Below are 27,000 nucleotides of genomic sequence, written 5' to 3'. Positions count from 1 at the left end.
TTGCTGGTCTGTTTCCATATTTCGTTAAACCATTACATTGTTAAGAATGGCTTGGTGTTTCGGCCGATAAGCAGACCGACCGACAAATGTGTTAATGAAGACAGCTAAGTCAGCCACACCCTGTGCAGAGTTTCTAGTGAAAGACTTTACAATTTACAGTGAATACTTGAACGCATCACATTGTTGACGCAGCTTCCGACTCTCGGCTGTCAGTTCTGTGTCAATGGTTAAAACCCTTTATAGTATGTTTCCCACAGACTGTATTTGTATCTTGTGTTGATTACTTCAGCATTGATTATGTTGAAAAGCAACGATCATGCTTTATTGCTGGATATCAGTAGAAATCAATACATGTTGACGTTTTAGAACAGGTGGGTGAACGAAGCATGGAAGCTAAGTTGCAGCATGAATTAATTCAGAAGCAGACATGATAATACAGCTTGTTTATTTCTATGTCCAATTTTCAAGACTTTATTTCCTTTCTGGAGAGTTAATGCACTAAACGATTGTTTTTAAGCACTGTAGTTCATGTAGTTCACCTTCAGTCAGAGTATGTAGCCTATTCAACCCGCTAACAAGTAAACATTAGTTTAAAAGGAAACAGTGCTCTCATAAATGAATGACTGCTCATTGAGAAAGATGACAGTTTATTTTGTTTATTATTTTCTACTGGTTGGTATCAAACAGATTTTCTGGTATGTCAAACTAAAGGCTTTATATTTGTTTGTTTGAGCAGATTTCTCTGAATCCCGAGGTGATGCATTCACTGGCGCAAGAGATCCAGGGCTTTTCCAAGAATCGTTTGAAGAAGCAGAACACACGTGTTACCACTGTGACAGGCAGGAAGCTGCTGGAGAGGAGGAGGGACGATGGAGAGGGAGAGGAGCAGGTTGAAGAGCTGGAGGAGGGAAGTGGATGTGGATTTATAGAAGACAAAAGTCTGGACCTTCAAGTTGGAGTTGTCAGACCCTTCCTACAGCTTGGTAATATATAGTATTATATTATATCAGATGTGTCAAAAGTATTCACATTCATTACTCAAGTAGAAGTATCAATTCTAGGGTTGAAAAAAAGACTCTGTAGAAGTTGAAGTATCAGCTCAAGCTTTTTACTCAAGTAAAAGTGTAAAAGTACTGGTTTCAAAAGTACTTAAAGTGCAAAAGTAAAAGTAATGTTAGGGGAAAAAATGCCATTAGGGACACAAGCTAAGGCTGCGCCACAGGGGCCTATAGTGCACTACCCTACCTCCCAAAAAAAAAAAACAATTTCTAAAGGCCACAATGACTATAATGTCATATTGATATGTAAATGTATATTGTTTGTACTTCTCACACCAACCACAATCAAATTCACTCTATTCGGATGGCGCGATTTATCGGAATAGGTTTTTGTTTTTTTGACAAGCCGGAATGAAATAGTATTAACAAGGCTATTTTTTAAAATGTAAGGAGTAGAAGTAAAAAGTCAGCTGAAAAAAAATTACTCCAGTAAAGTATAGATACCCAAAATTTATACTTAAGTAAGGTAACATATTATTTGTACTTTGTTACTTGACATCTCTGTATTATAGTATATTATATTATATTATATTATATTATATTATATTATAGTATAGTATAGTATAGTATAGTATAGTATTGTATGACTCCTAGTTTCCTTATGCTAAAAGTTCAACAAATTTAAATATTGTTTTAAAACATTTTAAACTTTTGGTTCTCACCCAGCTGCATACTTCAACAATACGGTGTAACTTTTATTGCCACTACTTGTTACTGCCACCAACTACAGCAGGTACTGTTACTGCAACCACACTTACTTCTTTACTAATATCACTGCTTTTATTTCTACTTTTAAAACTAATTGAGCATTATTACAGTGACTGCCACTGCTACTTCTAATGCATTCATAACAAATACCATATTGACCTGAATATAAGATGGTTTTTTTTTTTTCAATAAAACACCACTAAAAATGGAGTGGTCTTATAATCAGGGTTGTCTTATATAGGGATTCATACTGTAAAGTCAGTTCAAATAAAATATTGAAACTCTTTCATTTCACTTTTCCAGTAGTAGTTAAAAACACCCAAAATCTGTCAAAGTGCACAGTATAGAGGGACAAAGATAGGTTTATTTTAAATTGTCGTATTGTTTAATTTTAAATTTCATTACCACAAAGTATAATCAACAATCTGCAAACATTGTAGAATATGACAATGGTTTGATTTTAAAAATCAAGTATTTACCAAAAAAATGACAGTAGTACTCAAGTGCCTCTGATCAAAAATCATTAACTAACTGACTAAATTGCTAATTAGTTTTTTATTTTGAAGAATTGAAGGTGCAACAGTTTACTCCAAGTGCAGATTGTCAGTATTCTGACAGGCTAATACATAGTGGTCTAGTTGCTTTCTGGTCCTAGCCATCACTTGACAAACACTTATATCGCTGCACTCCAACCCCAAGTACTGCTACTACTAGTACTGCTGTCAGTCACTACCAGCCCTATAATAACAGCACATCTACGTTGTTTAGAAGCAACAGGGCTTCAATTAAACTCTTGCACACATAAAATCTATCTGAGTTACAGACAGATGTCAAGGCATGTTTGATTGTAGCGCAGAGGGAGAACCTCACTGGAGCTTGTGAGGTTTTAATTGTCCAATGTAATTATTTAACTTCAGCGAGCCACTCCACAGAGTCACACAGTTGTTTTTGTTTCTCATAGTAAATAGATCAAGTCCCTAATAATAAATAAATCAATGTCATTAAAGTTGAATTAGTCTCAGGGAGAAGAATGGTGAGGTACCCTTCAGCTAGAGGACACAGGTTGATACCCCCTCATGTCATTGTACCTGAAGTGTCCTTCAGCCTGACACTGAAGCCCCTCGCAGCCCTGGGGTGCTCTTCACTTCTGTCGCTGACTCTGTGCTTTGACCTCAACTGCAGGAGAAAATCAAAGTGAGAATTTCTCAGCAGGGATCAATAAAATATTACATCTGTCAGACTCAACAGAGGTGACTCTTTTTCTATACAGTGATTTGCGCTAAAAGCAATAAACTGTTCACTTCTCTGTTATGACACCTCACAGGATCAGTTACAGACCAGACAGGTTTGCAGAAAACCACCTTGTCCTCAATAATGAAATACCTCTTTGTTCTTGGGAGTCTGTCTCTGGAAGATGGAAACACTTTGATTTGCTTATTTTTTATTCCTTTGTTTGAGCCAGTTTCAGGCTATTATTTATTTTGGCCCTAAGCTTGTTGTCTTTGATGTTCTTGTCAAAGTTGACATACTCGTTTCTCTCCCACTTTGTGCACTCTCAGCTTTCTTTGACAGTGTGCAAGCTCCAGTATTTATGATATAATGCCATCCTTTGGTTAATCTCAAAGATTGTTGTATTTTTATACATTTAGATATGGGCAGTTCAGATGCTTTATAGTATAGATCTGAAAAAAATAATTAATTGTAGTCGTGATAGACAGACTTAGACATTTACAAGATACATAAAAGTAAAGGACAATATACTTTACTGTCTGTACCTCAGTGTTACTAATGCACTGTCCAGAAAACATAAACTTTATCCTTAAAATGTTGACTTTTAATGGAAAATAAAAGTATCTTGTTCAAAAGACTATCACAACATTTAAAAAAAAAAAAGCTTTCTTGATAATAATAATAATAATAATAATAATAATAATAACAATAATAATAATAATAATGAATTATATTTAAAATGTATTATTATTGGGTTGAGGGTTCAGATGTGGAATCTCATATCTGTTGGTTGGATGAAGCTAGAATTGTGAAGCCTAGCCTAAAGAGTATTGGCAGTGTAAACCAGCTAGCTTGGTTCCCTCTTTGGTATGTTATCTTTGTTAACCCATAGACTATATCCAAGAGGACTTAGCCTTTATCGGAAGTAACAGGCTTTCACTTTGCTGGACTTTAAATGTCACCAAGGTTAACAGCACATGTGGCAGGCCATTGGCCACTTTTTGAACCTGCTGTCACTTATTGGTTAATGTTGTTAAGCTCCTTTTTTTTAATGAACAGCAGGGGGTGACTTCACTGGTTTTACAATAAAGTCCAGCTGTATAGAATTGGTGATGTAAATAACCTGACTTCCAACATTATATATTTATTCTGATTACATATCTCAATAAGTTAAAACTCTCATTCATTTTGGTCAAGTCTTCTTCAAGGCAGCCTGATTTTCTTTTCTTTTTAAAGTTTGAAATATATATCGACAAGTAGTGTTGGCTGTTGGACATGGTGTGTAACTGCTCTGCTTTGTTGTGATAAAATACACTCAAAGAACTGACAGGGTTTTTTTTCTGGAAATTAAATGTCTTAACATCAATCATTTTTCAATTGAAACAAAGTAGCATCCTTGATATTATGGTTACCATTGGTTGTATGCACCTTGTCAACTAAGCCAGTGCTAGCTTTAGCTGATATCTTTACACATGCGTACCTCTTGCTCCAACCCAGCTCTATGCGCATCTCTTCCTCTTGTCCAAATATGGTCACGTGTGGCTCTAAAATAATAAGATGCTGAATACCAAAGTCAAATTTAGGCTTCTTAACAGTCATCAAAAGTTGGATGACTGTGCAGTGGATAACAGTTCTCTTGTTCAGTCTGAAGTATCCCCAGTAAAGACACCAGTGTGTTTTAAATGACAATACTTAACATGATGGAGTAGCTATGAGCCAGGCTAACAGTTTCTAGTCTTTGTGCTTTGCTAAGCGAACCTTTTGCTAACCATTACAATACATATACAATACATAAGAGAGATCTGAATCTGCTGATAAAACTCTAAGCAAGAAAGCAAACATATTTCCAAAACTCCCACACAATTCCCTTACCCTTTAAGATTTTTATGGCACTCAGAGAGGACAGCAAACTAAGAATTTAATCATACCTCAGAAGTGGTTCTCTGTGAACATGACAAGAAAGCTCTTTCATCTTGAAACAATAAATTCTTAAAGATATTTCAAAGATATTTCAAAGCTATTTAAACTTTTGAAGCACAAAAAAACATTAGCTCTTTGATCTGAAAACCTGAAAACCACCAAATATTGAACTCCATGGGAAAAGGGGGATTTGAAATTGGTACAGAGGACAGTTTCCAGGAGTTATTATACAAACTGTACACAGTGTTATTTCTAAAAATAGAATTTACAGGCTTTTCTAATAACATTTGCTTCTCATAGTATAAATATGACTGAGATCTGTCCTCTGTAGCTTACCAGATTGAATTGGTCCCATGTCACACTTGTATTTTAAAGCTCTCTAGAAATCCTGGCATTCCTGCATCCTTTCACAGATGTGTCAGTTTAAATCTTTTCCTTTTACACTGATGAAGCATATGGGCTGGAGCTGGATTATTTCCAAAGACTCTCCAGCCTTTGGATTTAGATTTACTTCTGAACACCATGAATTTGGCATTATGTGAAAGTGGCTTTGGTTGCTGCAAAACTGCAAATATTGCTACTTTGAGGGCTGTGAGCTGCTGCAGAGTAGCCACACAAGACTCCCTCCCATCATATTCTGTTTCCTGTCGCATGTCTCTGTCATGAACTTATCTTCTGCTGAGACTTCCACTGCATTTGCCAAAGTGAAAGAGGCTGTCACTTCTTTAAGTAACATTATCTTCCATTAGTATTGAGGTTATTGTGTTTCTCATTTTACTACCTTTCATTAGTGTTTGACCTGTGTCCTCTATCACATCAGTCATTTCTTCTTTTCCATTTCGAGGCTCAGATCATGTAAACACATTTGCTCAGTCTTATAATAAAAACGACAAACTACCTTGTCTGCAGCTGTGGATAAAATTGAGTGTTCATTTCAGTTTTTAAAGCCCAGGATTGGTGCAACTGTAAAAATCATTCTTTCTTTCTTATCTGTAGCTTTAAGCTGATGGATATCATCCCTGTTTGGTGCTGCAGCTGTTCAGAAAGTGTTTTTCTGTCTAGGTGTTTTGCTACTCAGTGATGTGAGTGCTGATATCCTGCAGTATTTGATTCCTACCACTAAAAAGACATAGGTTTTGTTTGTTTGTCTTGCACCACTTGTTTCCTGCTATATATTTTATCAGGAGCAAGGAATCATTTTACATGGTCCTATAAGTTCAAAGTCATCCCTATTGTACATTCACCACATATCTGTGAGAGTATTCTACTCCTTTACCATTAAATGTGCTCATGTTATTTTTCTGTGCTTTTGTCTTTGTATTTTTTATTTATAGGTGATCATACTCTATTTGTGCTGATGTGCGAAATCTGTCACACTTCAATGTTGAACTCTAGGGCTTGATTCATATGCATTGTTGCAGAACTATGGCATATACTTTAGGCAAAAAAGTTTTCAACTCCTATAGCTCAAGAATTTACTTAATTTTAGAAATAATTTCATTAAAAAAATATATTTGGAAACCAAAATGTATGTTGTGATGTACCTTGACAGAGTTTTGCAATACTTTTGCATGGAAACTATCTTTGTCAGCTGGTGTTTACACTGCTTGTTTACTGTCTGTCGTTTACATTTGAAATCAAAGAACTCAACTGTTTTACAGTATTTTTTAATGTTATACATCTAAAGACGAAGTCTGTGCTCCTGCAGAGTTCAGTGTGACCTCTGGCATCTCTGTTGAGATTTTACATCATTGTACTCGTTTTGAAATCACAATAAATAAAATGGCATTCTTCAGATCCCGACTGGATAACAGTTATTAGAGATCAAAATGCCTTTTCTTGAAGACTCAAAGACAGCAAAACACAGAGTTTAGAAAGCACAAGCATGTAAGCTAAAAGAAACAAGAAAAATACTAACAATGTAAATATATTCATTAGTAAAGATAAAGACACACTCAGATATATAGATTACAGTTTAAAAGTTAGACTTGTATATATTATTTGTAAATAATAATATAGCATCCATAGTATCAGCACTAAGCAGCAGTTAGTGTACTTATTATGGATGGTGCTGTTAGGTGTAGTGGTGGTGGGGCGGTGGGGTTACAAGATGAGAATATAGACCATATTTAGAATATAGTACAGATTAAGCTGTTGGTTGTTTCATGTATTAAACAATGAACTAATCATGAAATGTCAGATTATGAGGAAAAAGCCGTTCAAATTTCTCCATAGCCTAAGACATTATCAGAACCCTTTGGTGTGTTTAACCAATGGTGTGAGACACAAAGATTTTTAATTTCAAATAAGGCTCTTTTATTTTACAAATGACCTTAAGATTTATTAGCTATCACTACTATAAAAGAAATGTTCACTTGTATTTTAATCAGGAATAAAAATGTTCAACAGCAGCGTCACAATTACTGTCATTATAACAGTAATAGTACTGCACAGCTGAATGCAATTCAAATTTGTTTCTCTCTAGTAAAAACAAAGAAGGAAGATAAATGTTCATGTGAAGAAAGGGGGGAAGCTGCATTTACTCACCCTATAACCAAACATATTGCCTGCCTGCAGAAAGATTTTATTCATAGGTTTTGATGAGCAGAGTAATGCCCTGTCTGTCTTCTCATAAAGTTGTTTCTGTCTTTTCAGCCTCTCAGGATGCAGCCCATGACATTGACACCCTGCAGAGATATAAGGTCAGTACAGGGGGGGATCAATACAGCGGGCATGCCCTTGCCTTGATGTGATCGCATGTGTAGTGACATGAGATTAGAGGCGGCCATGTAGGTGTGCATTCCTGCGGCTCTGCGACAACCAGCCAATAGCCTGAGGAGCTTCATGACTCATGCAGTGACAGTTTAGCTCAGTAGAGGGAGTAAATGATTACACTAAGTCTCAGCGCCGCTGCGCCTCCACATCAGAGAAATGTGACTACTCCTCTCTGCAGTGGCTGCTCCCAGGCATGAGCATATTGCTGCCTGTGCAGTCTCTGGATGATGAATTGGAGAGATTACAAGTGCCTTCACTTCCTGTTACTGCGATGAAGCCCTGACCGCCTAATAACCAAACCACGCAGGGTTTCCCAGACAGCTATTAAAGCTCAGGAGGTTTAACAGGCTCAGAGGACAATTTATAAAAGAATCTGTTCTTTCCGGCACAACATTAAATGAACATTTACTGGCATCACAATAGTGAGACCACAACATTGTGCTAAAGGTGTAGTTGGGGAAATCAAATCTATTTTTAAGGCAGGTGACAAACAACTATTATGTTTACAGAAAAAGGAACTGTAGAATCCTGTTTTTGTGCCTCTTTCTCCTTTCATTTGTACATAGAACCTTGAGAAACCTGTTTATCTACCTCCCTGCTTCAGTCATTTTAAATTGTTCAGGTGTCTATATAGATGCAGCTTTGTGTCTGACTCCTTCACATCCAGCAAATCTTTCTAATCTGTACTGATTGACTTCAGCAGTTGATGATGGAACCAGTTTGCTTTCTGGCTGATAGTTCTGCCTTCAGCTTCTCCGCCAAATATTAATAATGTTTGAAAAGAGACGTAAAAATTGTATTATCAAAATTGTAACGTCAGTGGTTCATTCACGTTCATTCCAGCAGATGGACCTAGATTGCACCATCAATCATGATATTTTTTGTGTCACTGACTTAATTGCTACATAACTCGATTTGAGAATGCACCTGTGAAAACATGGCAGAGAGTGATCAGGAACATGAAGGTGTAAATATCTGACAGCCTCTCTATTATAACAGGATGTGTCAGCCATATCGGCATGTTTCTCACAATCTGGACATACCGCATGTTGAAGTTGTGTATAAAATAACTCTTTGAATTAAGTTATTTTTCTATATTAACATTTTTTTAAACATTTAGATGGGGACAACCATTTTTCAGAGGATTGACACTGTCGACGTCTACTTAAATGTAATTTAGTTCTTATGAATAAGCAAACACTTAAACTGAATTTTACAAAAGCCTGATCATAACCAAAATTGTAATGTGTCTGTAGACATATTGTTATTGTTTTTGTAGTAGATTCCAAAAAATAGACCAAAACCAACGAAATATCAGTCCCTGTTTCATAATTTTCCTACTTCCTGTCAGTAGCTTTTGACTCCACTTATTGTCTCTCAACTGAACACATTCATCTCAAAGTGCTTGTGAGGAGTTTTTTTAACTGGTTATGAAACTTTTGAGATTAACAGTGATGCCTCCCTTTGACCTTCAAAAGAAAACAAGGGCATCAAGAATAAAAATGTCCATCATGTAATTGTCACTGTCTGTAACTGCTGTGAAGGGGTAGATGTTAGTCAATTTACAGCACTCTGAAGACAGCTTTTTTTTTTCACTTTTTCCACAGTGATATACAGTATGTGGCTGTTAAAAAAGAAAAAAGTTAAGGTTTCGCCAGAAAATACTTCTTCCATGTAAAGGACAAAATCAGCAAAGATGATGAAGGCACCACCTTGTCCAGAGAAGGCGCCAAAATCAACACAAACAGGAAGTTCCCTTCTGAAGCTTTAAATATGAATGACAAAGAAACCATTGAATGAGAACGTTAAAGGCTGAGATATCCATCAAAAAGCATGGAACTTTAGATTAAAGCAACTATTATGCTTACATCAGTCATTAATGCATTTGTATAGAGCCTTTTTCTGCTGCAGATTAATATGTTTTTGGGGGACTGTGAGTATTTATAACAGCAAGATGGGGTGTATGAGAATGGGTGCAAATAATGTCTGGATATTCATAGTACTGAAGGGGTATGCCACCCTGCACAACAGCGTGATTCATTGATGTGGTTTTAATAGTGTTTGACAACACATGAGCCTGATAGCAGCTTTTCCAACCAGAGTCTTTCTGTGCTGCAAAAAGGTTGAATTAGAATTAAGATTTGTATTTTGTCATTTCCAAAGCCAGTTTTCTTTGGAGCTAAGAGTGCTTAGAATTTCTTTATGAAGAATGACAAATTAAAATGCATTATGTAAATCGTCAGCCAAAGAAAAATACCACCACGCCACTCACAACACATCAACACATAATAGCAGTCTTTGTCACAGCTAGCTAGCTAACAGTCAAGATCATGTTGACAAAGGACGTCATCACTTCTTGTGTAGTTTGTACCAAAAGAAGCATTACAATCACAGATGAGCCTTTTTGCCATGCTCTTTGAATGTGTTTGAGTGTTACTTGGGAAGTAAACAAGTGTCGCTCTCCAATGACAATACAGGCAAAAGATGTCTAAACTAAACTGAAATCTTACTAAAACATGAAATGGGCCTAGTTTTGTATTCTTTGGCAAATAGGAACAACTTAGTATGTGCCTATGTATCAAACCTTTCATAACCACACAATAACAGATGAGGTCAAGAAAAATATAGACTTTTTCTTTATCTGTAAGAAGAGGATGTTATACAATTAAAGCAGTCCAGAAGCAGGAAACATCCGAACAATGTAAGCTAAATTTAAGTGAGACAGAACAGATACTGCAAAATGAATTGGAGCCATCTGTCTTCTCTCTTTGTCTCCTCTCTTTCCCTTTCCAATTCATCTGTCTTACGCTGCCTTTTCAACCCCCACTAGCTCTATCTCTCTGCCCTCTCACTCAGTTACATTCAGGTGGTGTCATGTCATCAATATGGCTGACAGAATATCTCTCTTACCAAGGGAAAAAAAACTGTCTTAAAACAAGTCAATGCTCAGGGGTCAATTGCTCAAGGAGTTTCATGTCTATCTCTCTCTCCCTGTCAGGTGACTCATGTGCTAAATGTGGCCTTCGGAGTCGATAACCTGTTCCCAGATCAGCTGGTTTATAAGACACTCCAGATCCTGGACCTACCAGACACTGATATCACGTCATATTTTGGGGTCTGCAGCTCCTTTATTGATCAGGCAAGAGAACAGGTATGTACATAGATAAAACACACACAATCAACTCAACTCAACTTTATTTCTATAGCACCTTCCATACATATAAGAATGCTAGAAGTTCTTAGAGGAATAGACAGGCAGAAAATAACAGTTATAGGTAAAAAAAAAAAAAAAAAAAGAGTAAAACAAATACATTATTAAAACAAAACAGATTAGACACAAAAGACAATAAAAAAAAAATAAATCCTTATGTAATTAAGTGCATTGCTTGGCAGTACCTGCATCCAAATGGACTTGAAGCACTTGGTTACTCTTACTGATCTTGTTTCCTCTTGTCTAGATCTTTGCTTGTGTTGTTCTTGTTCTCGTATGTACGTCGCTTTGCATAAAAGCGTCTGCTTAATGACATTGTAACATTGTAACATTGTAAATAAGGTCAAATCAATAAAATATTTAAGAGTGGATATCAAAATTAAAATCAATTTAAAAAGATGATTTTTTTTCATCCATTTGACAGATGATAAAGCTTGGGGAAGTAACACAACTTTAGCCAAGTTCTTCCACTTTATGTAAAATATATATCTGCATGACCTTAATGTAAAATTTTACAGAAAGTTTTGTGCTCCATTTTTAGATGATAAGTTAGATGTATGAAGGAATGCTGTTAGATGTATGATGAGTGTATGAAGCAAGAGGCAACATCTCTAGATGAGAAACGAAGCAAATGTGGAAGTGCCAAAGTACTGCAGTTCCTCAAACTGCCTCTTGAGGCGGGCACTAAGAGTGAGTCAATCTCCATAGAGGCCAACATTAAGATTCTAGTTATGGCCTCTCCTCGTTAAAAAAAATAAAAAATAAAGATAGAAAATAATCACGATGGCAACAGCCTCAATGAAAAACCTTCAAGAGGCTTCAAGAGTCAACAAACCAGTGGCTGTTATTGGAGCCCTTTGTATTTCTTATACATCTTTAGAAAATGCTATTGCCAATCTCCATTGTTCCCTGGTGAACAACAGTCAACTTACTGTCAAATTATGAATTTCTTTGATATGGATAACCATATACAAAATACTTAGTGATGTCAGAGTGGTTGGTTGGTAAAACGTGTTACCTCAGGAAGACTGTGCTAGCTGTGCCGTTTTCCAGTTTTAGACTGAGCAAAGTTAGCCAGCTGCAATTGATAACTTTATTTTATCAGGTAGAGAACTCTTAGCAATAAAGCGATGAGGCCACATTTCTTAACTTTTTTTTCATAAATAACAATGTCTATTATGTAAAAGTATAAAAATATTAACAATTTTATCAGTGAAATGTACCTTTAATTTAATTAGTAAACGCCTCATACAGTCTGAGATTATTATGGAGTATGTAATTACATTAATGCATAAATGCTCCTAATCAGCATTTTAATGTTACCGTGGATTGGTTTCTAACAACTGAAAGGAAGGAAGTACCTTGTAAACATTGCAATCAGACACATGCAGTGAAATAAGGCCTAAAATATATCCTCCTGTAGCCTGGTTCTGTAAAACAAAATGTATTTGTATGACATTTAAATGACTAAGAAGGTACACGTGCATTCAAATTCTACTTGTGTAAATATATTCAATCATCTTCCACCAATGACAGATGCAGACACATGCACACAGGACACAAACCAGCATTCCAAGGTTTTTCCAGATAAAAAATGTATCAAATCTATTAAAATATTTCTGTATCCACATCTCCTCAGGGGGCTCATGCAGACTAAAAATGCCGTCTTTTATATCTGCCAGCTAATTTAACATGTCAGTGTGCACAACAGAGACTCTGCTACCACACTGCGATGCATTTACACACATCAGCAGCAGTCAGCTATCTGTAAGTCAGCACAAAGGAGAGGTGGGTGGTCAGAATACCTATTAGAGGACCATGCTGGGGTCAAAATGTTTTCTGCTTACACTTTCCCTCAGTCATTTTACGGGCCTTATGCAGTACTTTTCAAAGGATTATTTCCTTGCAGAGTCTTGAATTCCTTCCTGTATATGTGTGTGTCTGTGCGTGTGTGTGTGTGCGTGTGCGTGCGTGCGTGAGTGTGTGTGTGTGAGTCAGGAGATTGACCATAAGCAGAACATGAGGTGATGTGAGTGCTGATATGAAAACACTCAACTGGAGTGCAATGAAATAACAGCAAAACAAGAAACTCCGACAAAACCAAATTAAGTCGCCATGTTCGCTGTGATGGATTATCTTGCTCAGGCAATTTTCAGTCTGCAGAAGTTTTCTGTGTTTTTTTTCCTCCCCGAAAGAAGGAAAAACAAGATCTGATATGTAGCTACAGTGAATGCAGACACAAGCAAAATAATATATAGGAGCAGAGAAACCTTTGTGATTGACAGAAATGTATTAAAGACTGATATCATTGGTACAGCCTTCCTGTATGTTCTGTGCATGTCTCATTTGATTGTGTTACCCAATGGTACAACCCGAATGGTTTGGAGTTTCAAACGTAATTCCAGATAACAGTGATGACATGTCAATTACAGCAGCTGAACGTGTGTATCAAAAACTCATTTAAATCCTGTGTCCTTCAGCGAATACTGATTGACATCTAAAATAAAACTATGTGCTTGCAGTTTCTTTTCCGCTCCATTTAAGCCAGAAGAGACTTTATTCTGGGATGGGAGGCTCTGTGTTGAATAAAAGAGACAAATGTGTCAATATGCTGAGCTCCAGAACTGAGCCCTGGGCCTGCACGCATTGTCTAAAGATGTGGCTGGAATTTAAAAAATTCATTTCCAGCCAGGCACTCTAGGCAGTAAAATAATTACATCAACATTAATATTAATCATATCGCAAATTTTGACACACACACACACACAAACCACAGGCACAGATTTATTCCTTCTCAACTTGTTCCACACGCTCGGTTTAATGCTGCTCTCAGAGATGTTAGAAAGTCAGAAATTGTAGAGTTTCACCTAATGAACTGAGATGACTGTTAAAGCTGGTCTTTTCCATTTTATCTGACTAACCAATTAAAGTTCAGATACATGTACATGAAATAGCATTTAATAATTTTATTATTTTGTGACTTTTATATTTATTTGAAAACAATAAAATATACTCAAACCAGCTTTTTTTCTATTATACAAATGCACTTATTTCAAATCAAGGCTGACATTTTGGTAAACATACAAACTTACTCATCTTGTGATGCAGATCATTTTGGCCGATAAAAGTGACTTCAATTCAACTAGGAAAGACTTAATTATGATTGAATAAAATATTTATTCTACCATTTTAGAAAATATGAGAAATGTGGAATCACTTTGGCAATTAGACGCCATCGTATTGTCTTCATGTACTCAAAGGAGCAGTGAGGCAGAGAGTAGGATAGGATACGTCCCAAAGGGAGTCGAGACACTGGTGGTTGTGGTAAGAGAAGGATGCAGGATGAGCTGAGGAGCTGGACACCAAAGAGATGGATTTGATGTGACTAAGATGGAAGTGGGTTGTAAAGCTCAAAATGGTGACTGAAAGTGGATTAGAGGAGAAGAGATTTATAATCTTGGCAGCAGCAGGATGATTGGTCGTTAGAGGTTAAGGCTAAATCTGGTTGATTTGGTTTTTGAAAGAGTTAACACCCATAATTAGCTGATCACCAGCAGGATACTGCTGTTTGAAGAATGAAAAATGACTGAATGAGTATGAAACAGTCTTCCTCAGGGGCAGAGCCAGGAAATGAGCCATCCATGAAATCTGATTGGCCATCCCAGTGGTCACCCTGAAATCTTAAACCCAGATGATAGGATATTTGCCTTGTCAGCTTTTAAAGTCAAAGTTATTATCAAGATGGCAATACTTTTTTATGATGTGATGTAGATGTGATCAGTGGAGGTAAGCCCCTATGTGTACTATGCCTGGCCACCCCTACAAAAGTCTGTGCCCCAGTTTGGCCACCCCAGTCAAAAAAAGTCTGGCTCCACCCCTGGTCTTCCTGCTTGAACTTACACTTAGCTTACATGTCACCTAAAATACTACATCACCAATACAAAGAAAGTTAAAATAGTAGATTTGAATGATGTCACCACTTAAATATCCATTTAATTTCAGGTCTTTGTTTTATAAAACTCACCTTTAACACTTGTTTGGTGAAAGGCTATACATATTTATTGTTGGTGGATTGTAACTTCAAGTATTCTCGGGATTTATTGCCATAAATATTATGATATTGTATCACTACTCAATGAGTATTAACTGGTAATAACATTATATTACTTGAGCAAAATTAGTGAATGCAGGACTGATTTTATGAAGTGGTATTTTAGTTTTAACTAGTTTTAAAAGGACTCAATACTTCTTCCACTTATGGCTAAACCATATGAACTCTGACCTCTTCTCCATATCTTTCTAACCTCTACTGTCTTGCTTTGCTTTTTCATAGGACGGTGTGGTGCTGGTCCACTGTAACGCAGGTGTATCACGCTCCTCCTCCATTGTGATTGGTTACCTGATGTTGAAGGAGGGTCTGATGTTTGATGAAGCGTACAGCCAGGTGAAGCTGGCGAGGCCGTCAATTCGCCCTAACCCTGGCTTCTACCAGCAACTACAGAGCTACAAACCTTGAAGATATAATTATAGATCACTGTTTTTACAATATGAAGTGGGAGAGAATGAGGGTATATTCACAAGGTAGTCACTAGCTATGTCTGTCAGGTGGGTGGCTTTCAGGGGATTTTTAGAGATTGAAAACAGCTACTTGCTGTCCCAAAAAGTAATTCTGATAAGATTGCACCAAAATGAAAAGTAAAGCTCCTCTAAAAATCAGCTGAATGGTGCACACTTGTGACCAGACTACACAGTTGGTGATAATTCTGTGTGCTTTTGTCAGATTCACTTTTTTCACAGAACAGCTGTTTCTTTCAATCACTGTCAATAAAAATACAGATAAGTGCTGCTTTAAAGACTGAAATCTTTCAGCTGGTGAAGCTTAAAAGACAACAGCTTCCACAATTCAGTGTTGAGCCACAAGGTTGGCTTAAATAAAACTTTGACACTAAAAACTATCCAGCTGCTCTCCTGTATGAGGAGGTAAAGTTTTTAGTTCAGGTTTCTGTGCCATCTATATGTTAATGCTTTGTCATTTTTTTTGCACTGCATTTCATTTTAATTCGAACCGTGTTTTGGGTCTCAAGGTGCACTTCAGTGAAAGGTTTTTCTCTCTCTTCACTGCGGTAAAAGTCTTGCTTTTGTTTTACATTTGTATTGTTGCAGATATTTTTGCTGCTGTAATTTCTAATCAAAGACCTACCAGATTTTCTTTGGGTTCAACGTGATTTCTACAATCATATACACCAATCAATTATAATGATAAACCCTCTTTGCTGTATTGCCTCTATCAATCTAACAACTTAGCAAAGTTAATGCGCTAACCTCACTCCCTTGAAATAATTAGCTTGTAATTAGCTTGTTAGATAATGAGGGAAAATCCAGTTGGCTCACATGCTAATCAACAAACTCCGCTGGGACGAGCTCCTGAAGCTGCAAACTCACAGCACACAAAGGTTTCATATCCTATCAAGCTTTGCTAACAATTTAAATGGAAATTAAGTCAGCTGCATTGCAATGCACCGCCATTTCTACAGAAGAGGAGATGTCTGCACTCTTAGCTGTAAGAGATTTAAACAATTTATTTCATACAACTAAAAATTCTTACTCTAGGTCATACAGTAATAATAATTTAATCTGCTGAGTTAAATTGAAATAAAATAAGTGAGAATATTGTGCTAAAATGAGCAAAATAACCATCAATTAACTTTAGTTATCAATGATGTAGTGATTGTCAGTTTTCAGGCTGAATTAGAGCAAAGGAACACTATTTGTTAACTATACTAGTGGAATTGTAAACTGTCAGCCAGGCGAATCTGTGAGCATCCTTTTTTTTATGTTCTCTTGGAGATGCTTCTCGTCCCTCAGCCAGCACAGTAATTTATCTAACATGGGGCAGGTTTAATATGATGACTGATTATGTAGAGGAGCACTGCAGATTTAAATCACTGATGTAACATTCTGAACTGGCTCTGTTGCCATTAGTAAAAAATCTGGACACAAGCTCACATATTGTACAAATGCTAAGAGTCGTGTATAACAATATTGTGATGGGCCCTGGTGCAAACATTGTTTTGGGCCCTCCCCCTTGCACTAAACAGAAGGGCATGCTTGTGCTCACACACATTGATACACAGAACCACTCCAAATAATTTTAAAGCAGACCATTTTCGTCACCCTGTAGAGACTCACAATGCAACTCGCATCCAAACAAGCCAATGATCACAACCTCAAACAGCAGCCATAACGGCACAATTATCTAGCGGTTATCTAACCGCCTGCCTCAAACCACCACAGCCTGATTTCAACTGTAATAGCTTTGGACAAAAAGTGTATGTTTGTAAGCATAAAAAATCATTCAAAAGAAAAGTAAAGAAGTTTTGTAGCTATATACTTACACAGTATGACAGCCCCTGATACAGATACGTGCATGTAGACCTCAACATTTATCCAACACAGGCGGCCAAATTTCATCACTGAAACAAAGTAGGTGCTTATTTCTCATCATATGGGAGGTAATAATCATATTGCATCAAATGTTGTACTCACCAATTAGACGTTCATCCTGCACTCAGCAAAGTCTATGATAATACTGTTTGAATTTCTGGCTCTGCTCTTCTCTATCATCAATCTGCCCCATGCTTCTGATTTTATCAGTTTGAGCTCAACACTCATCCTGTTGTCTCTTCTTCTTTCTTTTTTGAGCAACACTTTTATACTTTTGCTCACTTAACATTATGCAGATAACTAGTTGTTATTCATCTTGTGTCTCCACACAAGGTTGGCAGAAAAATTAGGCTCACACAAGTTATCACGTGACGTGGAATTATAAGGTCATGGGATGAACAAATTAGCATTTTCCAGCGAGCCTTTTCTTTGTAACTATTGAGAAGAAAACATTCAGATTGAGTAGGTTGTTGGTATAAATGATAGTAATTTAGGTAAAAAATAATTTTGCAACACTTAGACAAACATAAAATTGAAATGACTGAAGACTGACTCAAAACAGTCTGAACGGTGGTATGAATATCACATATCTTCCAGATGATTGGAGCTTGCAACTTGTTGCATATCTTGACAGTATATTGCCTCATCAATTGACCCCCTCATACCCAACGCTCCAAGTGACAGCAGTGGACACTCAGTGCATTGCACCTGTTACACTGCTGATACTTACATCAGTGGTTGGCGATCATATCATTCTAAATGTCTGTGTATAATGATGAAACTAAAATCATACACATTGGGTGTTGGAACTAGCTATCCTAGAAGGTTGTGGCTATGTAACATATTTTGTTACTCTGATTGGTTAAAGCAGGCATTTGGGTGCTTTAGAGTGAAAGTTTTTTACAGACATATTCTGTTCAGAATGAGGTTTTATAACGAGGTAATCATGACACTTTTCATCTTGGGCCATCATTAAGTGGGGATGTATTGGTTATGGATAGCATAACACCTTCTTAACATCACCATCATGACAGCTTTATCATTGTGAGTATGTCTTCATGCTGGGCATATTAAGCTGAAACACTCAACATTCAGTTTAAGAAATTTAAGGTCTGAATCAAAATACCAACAATATGTGTTGTTTGATGATGTTAATCAGCTTGACTTCATGCTAGTTGTTGTCTCCATTTTTTAAAAATGTAGTCCATTGCTAGTGAAAAACTATGTGACCACACAAACAGGTAAATTGTTAACATATACATATACATGAAAATTGTAGCTATTTAGCTAACCTGAATAGTTAGCTAACCTGCATCATTAGCTAACCTGAGTAGTTAGCTAAACCGAACAGTTAGCCATCTCCCTTCCTCACTTTCTTGTATTTCTTCAGGTGTTTTCTGTATTTCCTTGAAGGACAGGCAAGCAAAAAAACTGTTAACTTGATTGAAGTAACAAAATTATCTGGGTCTAGAACATTTTTGAAAACATTTTGGATCATTGAAGTACACATCTCAACAAAAAAAACGCCTAGGTCTAGTCGTTTTACATATCTAGACTACTGGCTAATTTTAAGTGTGTTTTTTATAATATGTAATGTGTTCATACGTTGAACATATTGAATCACTTCCTGTGAGCATAAATGGATGTTGTTTTTTATACCAACTGTTTGAACAGCATACCATTAGTTTCAGTCCTTTGGAACATTTCAGATTTGGAACTGAGCTTTGGACACTGATGCTCTTCTTAACGGCTTAATAAGCTGCAACGGTACCAGCTCTTTTATATAAGTGTTTGACATCTTGATGTTTTACCTCTTCATGAGACACTGGAGCTGTTTTTGGCTCTATTTAGAGCTCTTATTTGTCCCCTTTTTGAAAATGCAGCTTTATACTTTGTGTCAGTTGCAGGCTGCCGCCGCTCCGGGGGAGCAGAGACGGCTGGAGGTTGGTACTAAGCCAAAGACTCGGAGGAGGAGATAAGTTCTGCCAAATTGGTTGAATTCCTGGTAGTCCAATAAAGGTCATAGATTATTTAATGCTTCTTTAGAACAACCGACTGATTGCAAAGAGCAGGCCTCTGTCACTGTTAATAAATAAATATTCAGGTCATGCTTCATTTTTCCCCATAAAAGTCCAATAAATATACAACTCTACTCATTTGGAAAACAGGCAAATAAAATATTGAACCAGTGTCTGACTAATGGCGACAAAGCCAATATGCAGTCTGTGGCAGCTCTTGAGTGGAGGGGAGTTTGGCCTTTTCTTTGGTCCTGTTCAATGGTGTATCACTGAAGAGTATCTGCTATGAAGCCAACTGGGTTTCCCCTGACATTTTTGTGACATTTTACCGTCTGGATGTGTCGGCCCACAGTACAGCACAAGCTGTCCCATCTGCAGGGTCTCGTGGGGTCCACGCACCATCTCAGTCTGTGCAGACCTCAGTGAGAGAATATTAACAGACAGTGAGAGGAAGGTTACATGCAGGATGTTGAATAATTCCCCCCTAAAGCAGTACAATGTTATCTGGCCTGTTAGCTTTCATTAGGCTTGATGAACTGCAGACTTGAACAGTGGAGAATAATGGATGGCTTTTTTTTTCATTCTCTTTTTTTCAAAAAACATCCCACACACAAATCACAAGCCCACAAAAACAAATTCAGTTGCAAACTATACAAAATGAAGAGCAAAAGAAACTGTAAATACAGCTTCTGCTGTGAGGCACAGTTGCTCATGTTCATTTGATATTAATAGCACACATGCATATTAGCATAGCTGCATGTATGCTGCATGTATTTAGAAAAGTGCACATTATCACTTTCAATTATCACATGTAAATCATATGTAAATGTCTGTGTTGCATATGAATGCATTTAAAAAGGGAAAGTGTTCATTTTACAGATAATCTCTCTGTGTACATGTCAGCCTGCTGCTGGAAAATCTATCTATCTATCTATCTATCTATCTATCTATCTATCTATCTATCTATCTATCTATCTATCTATCTATCTATCTATCTATCTATCTATCTATCTATCTATCTATCTATCTAGCCATCTATCCATCCATCTAGCCATCCATCCATCCATCCATCTATTTTTTGAAATATTGTCTTTCTTTTATGAAAATAAAAAGACAGTTGATGAATTCAAAGAGGTCACTGGAATAATCAGGCCACATTTTTGTGCCTCAGTCAAACAGTTAAGTACACTTTAAAGATACATTTGCATGCTGCAAATATTTAAAGGCACTGTGAGGAATTCATAACGTATTTTAATGTCTTTGTTTAGATCAGCTTTTTTCTACAACTCCAATGGTAGAGTTTGGCAGTGAGAAGTAAGTTGGCAAGGACTAGAAGCTTATACTGTTTGTCCTCATGGCTGATACTGGAGCAGGATTAGCAAAAAGACTTACAGATTTAATGTTAATGCCGGTGTGTGACTTCATGACACTTGGGCTGTGACAGGTAACATAAAAATGGGTATGTTTGGTAACCTTTTGTAAGCTAACCAACAGTAATAAATCATAGTTTACAAAAGTGTATGATTGTGTAGTTATAGTGCACAATTTAACATAGCTATAAATCAATACATCACCTCATTACTCTGCATCCTTTCTCTGTCTGTAGCAAAGACAAGAAGTAAAAAAAAAAGATCTATATTCCATTCATTGTCTTCCACAACAAACGCACACTTTGGCAAGTTTCACGTCTTTAGAAATGTTGCAAATGGTAAATGCAGTCTTCATCCCAGAAAGACACAACCGATTTCTACCAAAGCGGTCACCAAAATTAACACAACATGAAAGCTCCTCACCGTGCCTTTAAAATAATATGAAACAGTAAAAAAAATCAAAGGACGTAATCAGTCCTACATACAAAAGAGAGAGTAAAACTTTAAAGTACTATCAGTCTCTGTCGGTCTTGTGATTCTTGGTCGAGTATATGATGTTCAGTATATTGTCCCCACGGCAAAATAAACAGGTATGACTGGTGTAGTTGTTTTCTTTTGGATGCCTGAAAAGGTTAAATTAAACCACACAGAGTAAAACTCACTCCAACACTACTGAGATTTGGAATTCAAAAGATTTGGCAGACACTGGGGTCTTAGTGCTCTGAACACAAAAATGTAATCGTTATGGACAGAAAATGTCAAAGGGAGGAAGGGCTAAAAAATAAGAATCACTTCATCTATGTCTAGTACTGGAGATTTGTTTAAAATTTGCAGGTGGAGGAACTTTTGAGTTTTCTGAGAGATTACAGTGACTTTGACCTTTAACCACTAATACTAATTAAGTTCATTTTCATTTCCAAACCAGCACTGTTTGCTAAAGTTTAAGACGCTCCCTTCAGGCGTTTCTGTCATCCTCTTGCCAGGTCAAGGCACAACATGTATGCCCCTGTAACGTCTCACCTTCAATATGAATATCTCAGAGGCTTAATGGTTTCACCAAGTTGGCCCACTGCCGTGCCAGCATCAGAGGTAGTAACAGGGGTGTAACATAGTCCAGACATGATCACTATGAGCCGGCAAAGCAGGAAGAGCTCTGAGTGTGTGTATGTGAAGCTCCCACAGTGTGTTTACTCCCTGTGCCTTTGAACAATATGAAATTACACACTGGGACACCAATATTGCAGCGTCTTAGGAACTGTAAGAAAGTCTATGAAAAGTCCTTGATATGTCTGTCTCAAAAGAATGGGACGGACTGATGGACACCCTGAAATCAGAGTGCTTAATACCACTGCTGTCGCCATCAAAGAGCAATAAAACAAATGAGACCAGACAAAGAAAATGCGTAGTCTTACATTCAGGGCACGAGGACACACTGAGTGGTTTGATGAGCATGAAAATTATGTCACGCTTTGGCCTTCACGGTCACCAGATCAGGAAGATTGTGGAGCCTCCAATGCTGTTGTGGAGCCTCCATCTGGACCAATACCTCACTAAAACAAAAGCAGTTTAGAAATCATGCACAATCAAACCTGGAACATATCTGTTACCAAGAGACTGCAAAAAGAAACATTTCACCGTGCTTTTCATTTCTCTCCCAGTGTGCAGATGGTGAAAATGAATTGCTTCCCATTAGCATTAGTGTTGTTTTTCCCTGTGTGTGTGTGTGTGTGTGTGTGTGTGTGTGTGTGTGTGTGTGTGTGTGTGTGTGTGTGTGTGTGTGTGTGTGTGTGTGGGTATGTGGGTGATTAATTATTAAACAAACCAGGAATCCATTTAAACACAACATTATTACATATTTCAATGATCTCCTTGTTACACCCAACAAGATTTACAATCTGCCAGCACCCTATCTCAACACTGCATTGGAAAATGAAACAAAAAAATAATGCAATACATATACAAAACATACAAAATGGGATACAAGGGGAAAATATAACTGTAGACATTAAAAAAGATAGAAACAAACTAGGAATATAAAAATACAGTCTGAGGCACAGGACGGGGTGAACAGGGGGTAAAAGTTTGATTTGTGTTTGTGTAAATTAATCTAGTAGAGCCGGTGGGAGGGTTTTAATCTTACTGCAGTATTGGATCATGGGACCCAAAGTAGAAGGAAATGTATCAGATAAGCCTCTTACTGTGTGCTTTATTTTCTCAAAGCTCAACAACAATATTAGGTCACTAAACCAGAGAGACACTCTGGGGAGTCTTGACAATTTCCTGTGGAGGAAAATCGTTCACGAGCCAACACCGATGCAAATGTAGTAACTCAGAGTCATTCAGCGGGAAAGAAAAGGGAGGATTTGCTCGTTTTTTTAATGAGTGAAGTGGAACTTGGGGACACAAGCATCCACAGCTGAGCAGCTCAAGTTCAACATGCAGTAAATGTTTCAGATTTAAAATGGTGGACCGGTGTTCTGTCAGCTGAGGACACAAAGAAGATATATGTGTAGTTTCAGCTTCTGTTTATCTCAGTGATGCTTGATAAAGTAGTAAAAATGACATAAACTGGAACAACAAAGCGAGAGTGAACGGTTGTGTAGTTTAACACATATCTGTTTGGAGCTGCCGCAGTCTGTGCAGTGAGGTGTTGCAGGTTGTCCTTCTTTCAAAAGGTCATTAGGTGCATTTTTACTTAACAAGGTCCAGCTGGGATCTGAAACCATCAGGGGGTGCGGGCACATTAAAAAACATTCCTGCAAATGATGTTACACAAAAGAAGAAGAAGAAACAAACACCTTGCTTTCTTTTTCTTTCACAAATGCACCTCTTCAGGTGAAAGTGAGGCTGTAAATTAACAAGGACTGTATACAACAGCAGATGAACCATTAGGGATTATCACACATTATCTGTTAATTAAGTATTTGAATAATTCTATGTAAGAGCAACACATCCCAACACTCAATTGCGAGGTGTGATCACACCAAACAACTGAGAAATTCCCATTAGTGTTTAAATTCAAAGCACAACACGAACGACAAAAAGCACAAATGAGAATGAAGTCGACTAAACCCTGAGATGTTCTGGTGTGCGGGTTGAAAGAAAATCAGAATTAATGTTCAGTTTTGATTTGTTGAAAGCTTCTACAAAGAACTTTCAGTTCCTGTTGATTTTGGCGCCCCCTGTGGACAAAGCAGTACCTCTAGTTTCTTTGATGATCTTGTTCTGTACATGTGTATGTAATGTTTTCCAAACAAAAATGTCATCCCACTTTCTTAAAAGGCGACATATCATGCAAAATCGACTTTTTAATGGTTCTCTACCTGAAATATGTGTCACTGGCATGTCTACAAACCCCCCGAAAATGAAAAAAATCCATTCTGCCCCTGTTCTGATTTCTCCACCTTTCTGTAAATGTGTGCTGAAACGAGCCGTTTCAGTTTTCCGTGTTTTTCTTACGTCATAACGACATCCGGTCTGTAACGGAAGTCAGAGCTCGGAGCTTGTTCAGCCCATAGACTGTGTAAAATGCAACTCAATGCCTCCTCCGTTTTTCATTACCTGCACACATGTGTGCTAACAAAGAGCTTAGGAGGGATGCATGCTAGTTGTAGGCTGTCTTAATAAACACAAAGGTCGGTTTTACTCCCCACGTCTGCAGATTTGAAGATCTAGTGGATGATTTTTATTTATCATGGAAAAGTGCTAGCGCTAGTTAGCATAGCCACATAGCTACATGTTCGTTGCAGTGTACCAAGACACACGTCGACATACTGACAAATAAAACAACAAGAAACATTAAATCTGTGACCAATCGTTCTGAAAGGTCCTGCTGCAGGCGCCTCAGGATCAGATTCTGGATCAAATTCAGAGGGTTGAAGTAACGCGGCTCTGTGAGCAGCCAACATGTAAACATTAGATCAACGTGCTGGACAGCCGAGGCCACATCCACTTCCTGAGGGGGCATGGTCAAAGAGCTTATTCTTATTTAAAGGCACAGACACAGAAAACAGCCTGTTCTGAGCAGGGCTGAAAAAGAGGGGTTTACAGGCATGCCAAAATCTGATTTCAAAGTGTTTTTTTGAGCAATAAACTTGAAAGACATGTTTTGGGGACCTCTTAGACCAATATATTTTGATGAAAAAGAGCATAATATGTCACCTTTAAACTGTCAAAGATATCACTCTCTGAGATCTTACAAATTGACTATTAATTTCCGTCTGTTTCATAAGAATAGAGAATAGAACTTTAAGTAGTTAAAATTTCCTCACAGGAGCTTTAATCTATCAAACTTTGTCTCAAATGTGCAACAACACAGGGATGACATTCAATATTGTTTCTTTTCTTATTCTTTCTAAAGCACAGTGTTTTATGTTATTGTTCAGAGATTTCTAAAATGTGCATAAGGAAATGAAGTCTTGTATTTGTATAAAATGTATGTTGTTTTGCTGACAGAGGAGTTTATTGGAGCCTAACCAGCTTTAGTCATAGAGTTGAGAGATAATGTTGTTTTTAGGCAATAGCAAAACGTTTTTTGGCCTTTAATGTTGAGGATAAGACTGGATTGTGGTGTTGTCAACTACTAAGTGAAGGTCAAAGCATCTGTTAACATGTTTCAAATCACTTGTTTGTTTTCAAGAAAGTCTGAATTTGAATAAGTCAATTAGGGGAAGATGAATTTATTTTACTGACTGAAACCACCACTTAGTTCGACTCTATATGAGGCACAATTCATAAATCATCTCTCTTTTCTTCTCATACCTTGTTTTTTGGGTGTCAGCTCCAATTTAGTAAAGAAAACTGTGATATTTGTAAACACTGCATTAGGACCTTACCTATAGGGAAATTAAAGTAAACAAAGTGTGGAGTTTGCATATTAAATATTTTGAATGCTTAAAAACACACTATTAAGCTCCACAGAAAGTCTAAGAAATCTGAGACAATCAAACTTTGCTAATGTTAATGAATACTCAAATTCATTTAGAGCTTAGAAACCCCAGACCAGAAACATTTGGACTAAACTGAGATCAGAACTGCATGATTACATTCAGAGGCAGAAGTGATGGAAATAATACAGGTATGAAAATGTGGACAGAGCTAAACAGATGATAAAAACTAAAGACTGAGCCTCCAGTTCTTCAAATAAACTGATTAAAAAAACACTTTTTTTTCCTTTTTAAGGACAGATAACATACGCTAACCTCTAAATTGACAGATTGAGTTCAGGATGTCAAATAAAAAGGGTAATTCAAAGTAGAAAGACTGTGGATGATCTCAGCTTGAGAGGCATCATGGATTACAGCAGATTCTCTCAGCTACAGTGTGATTTTTGTCGATCAGAAAGAAAAGTAAATAATAATGAATACCCGACTTACTCCTTAAGTTTTCTTGGAGACTGCTTCACATGCCTTCATTTCACACCATCTTGGTTTTTGTGGTTCTCTGTGTGAGTCCGCTCTGTCTCGCCTGCTTGCCCAGTTTCTTACTGGCACCCAGCAGAGATGTAGTATCTTCCTCTCCTGACCTCCCATGGAGAGCTATTTGTTTGGTTCTGTTATTTGTTTTTAAAGTGCTGCTTGTTGCTTGAAATCTTGAATACCTTTGCCCCTTTTTCACATTCAGACCACTTATCTTCTGCTGAATAACTCCTCTCTAGTCCTGGCCTTTTCAGTTATCAGAAGTGATGATGACTTTAAGTCACTAGCTAACCGTGGACATTGCCTCTTTTATTTCACTGGGACTCTCTGTTAAGTGAGCTATAAACTTTATTGATCAATTTCTAAAGCTCTAAAAGAAAAACATCGAGAGAAATAAAAAGAAAAAGTGCTGCTACATTTTCAAAATGATCGGGAGTCTTTGGTGTAAACCAGGGGAATTGAGTTGCACTTAAGACATTTTTTTCTCATGTTTTTGCCAAATTTCTGTCAGCTCTAAATTCACTCTTTTTGTTGCAGTCTAGTAAAGTTAGTGAAGAAAATTAAACTGTCCAACTGACCATTGTCTAGTGTAACATTAGAAGAGGAGGAAATTCACCTGCCTACAAATGTCTCCAACCAGTTAAAGTTGAATTAAAAATAAGTGTAGCTGTCTAGACTCATCTGATATTGTTCTGGTACAAATGTAAGACAACTCTAATTATGAGATTAGCATTTTTAGACAGCTTTTTTGGGCTCGCCATCTTTGGACATTACAATCCGTGACACCATATTGTAGTTCTGAGACAGGTGTTTAATGTTTCTACTCCAAAGATTACCATAATCCTAAAA

At 37.2% G+C, this 27,000-nt stretch overlaps 1 protein-coding gene across 2 annotated transcripts; it reads left to right on the top strand.

The window, feature by feature from the left end:
- Positions 1–169: 169 nt before the first annotated feature.
- Positions 170–15,857, top strand: LOC117812071 (dual specificity protein phosphatase 19-like). 2 transcript variants are annotated; one of them, XM_034682661.1, is made up of 5 exons: positions 170–371; positions 737–983; positions 7,572–7,618; positions 10,690–10,842; positions 15,236–15,857. In XM_034682661.1, the coding sequence occupies exons 2-5, from the start codon at positions 758–760 to the stop codon at positions 15,416–15,418; spliced, it is 609 nt and encodes a 202-aa protein (XP_034538552.1). In that variant the 5' UTR covers positions 170–371; positions 737–757; the 3' UTR covers positions 15,419–15,857. The 2 variants fall into 2 exon arrangements, with proteins under 2 accessions (XP_034538552.1, XP_034538553.1); XM_034682662.1 differs by having other exon boundaries at positions 171–242.
- Positions 15,858–27,000: the final 11,143 nt, after the last annotated feature.

This window comes from Notolabrus celidotus, chromosome 4 (genome assembly GCF_009762535.1).
Source record: "Notolabrus celidotus isolate fNotCel1 chromosome 4, fNotCel1.pri, whole genome shotgun sequence".
NCBI lineage: Eukaryota > Metazoa > Chordata > Actinopteri > Labriformes > Labridae > Notolabrus > Notolabrus celidotus.
The sequence above is the reverse complement of the archived record's forward strand: the minus strand, read 5'-3'. Positions and strand labels throughout refer to the sequence as shown.

Bases quoted from the DNA above. Each gene is read 5' to 3' on its own strand.
- LOC117812071 (XM_034682661.1), top strand. From the start codon at position 758: ATGCATTCACTGGCGCAAGAGATCCAGGGCTTTTCCAAGAATCGTTTG. The intron at 984-7,571 runs GTAATATATAGT...CTGTCTTTTCAG, and splicing joins CAGACCCTTCCTACAGCTTG to CCTCTCAGGATGCAGCCCAT. The intron at 7,619-10,689 runs GTCAGTACAGGG...TCTCCCTGTCAG, and splicing joins ACACCCTGCAGAGATATAAG to GTGACTCATGTGCTAAATGT.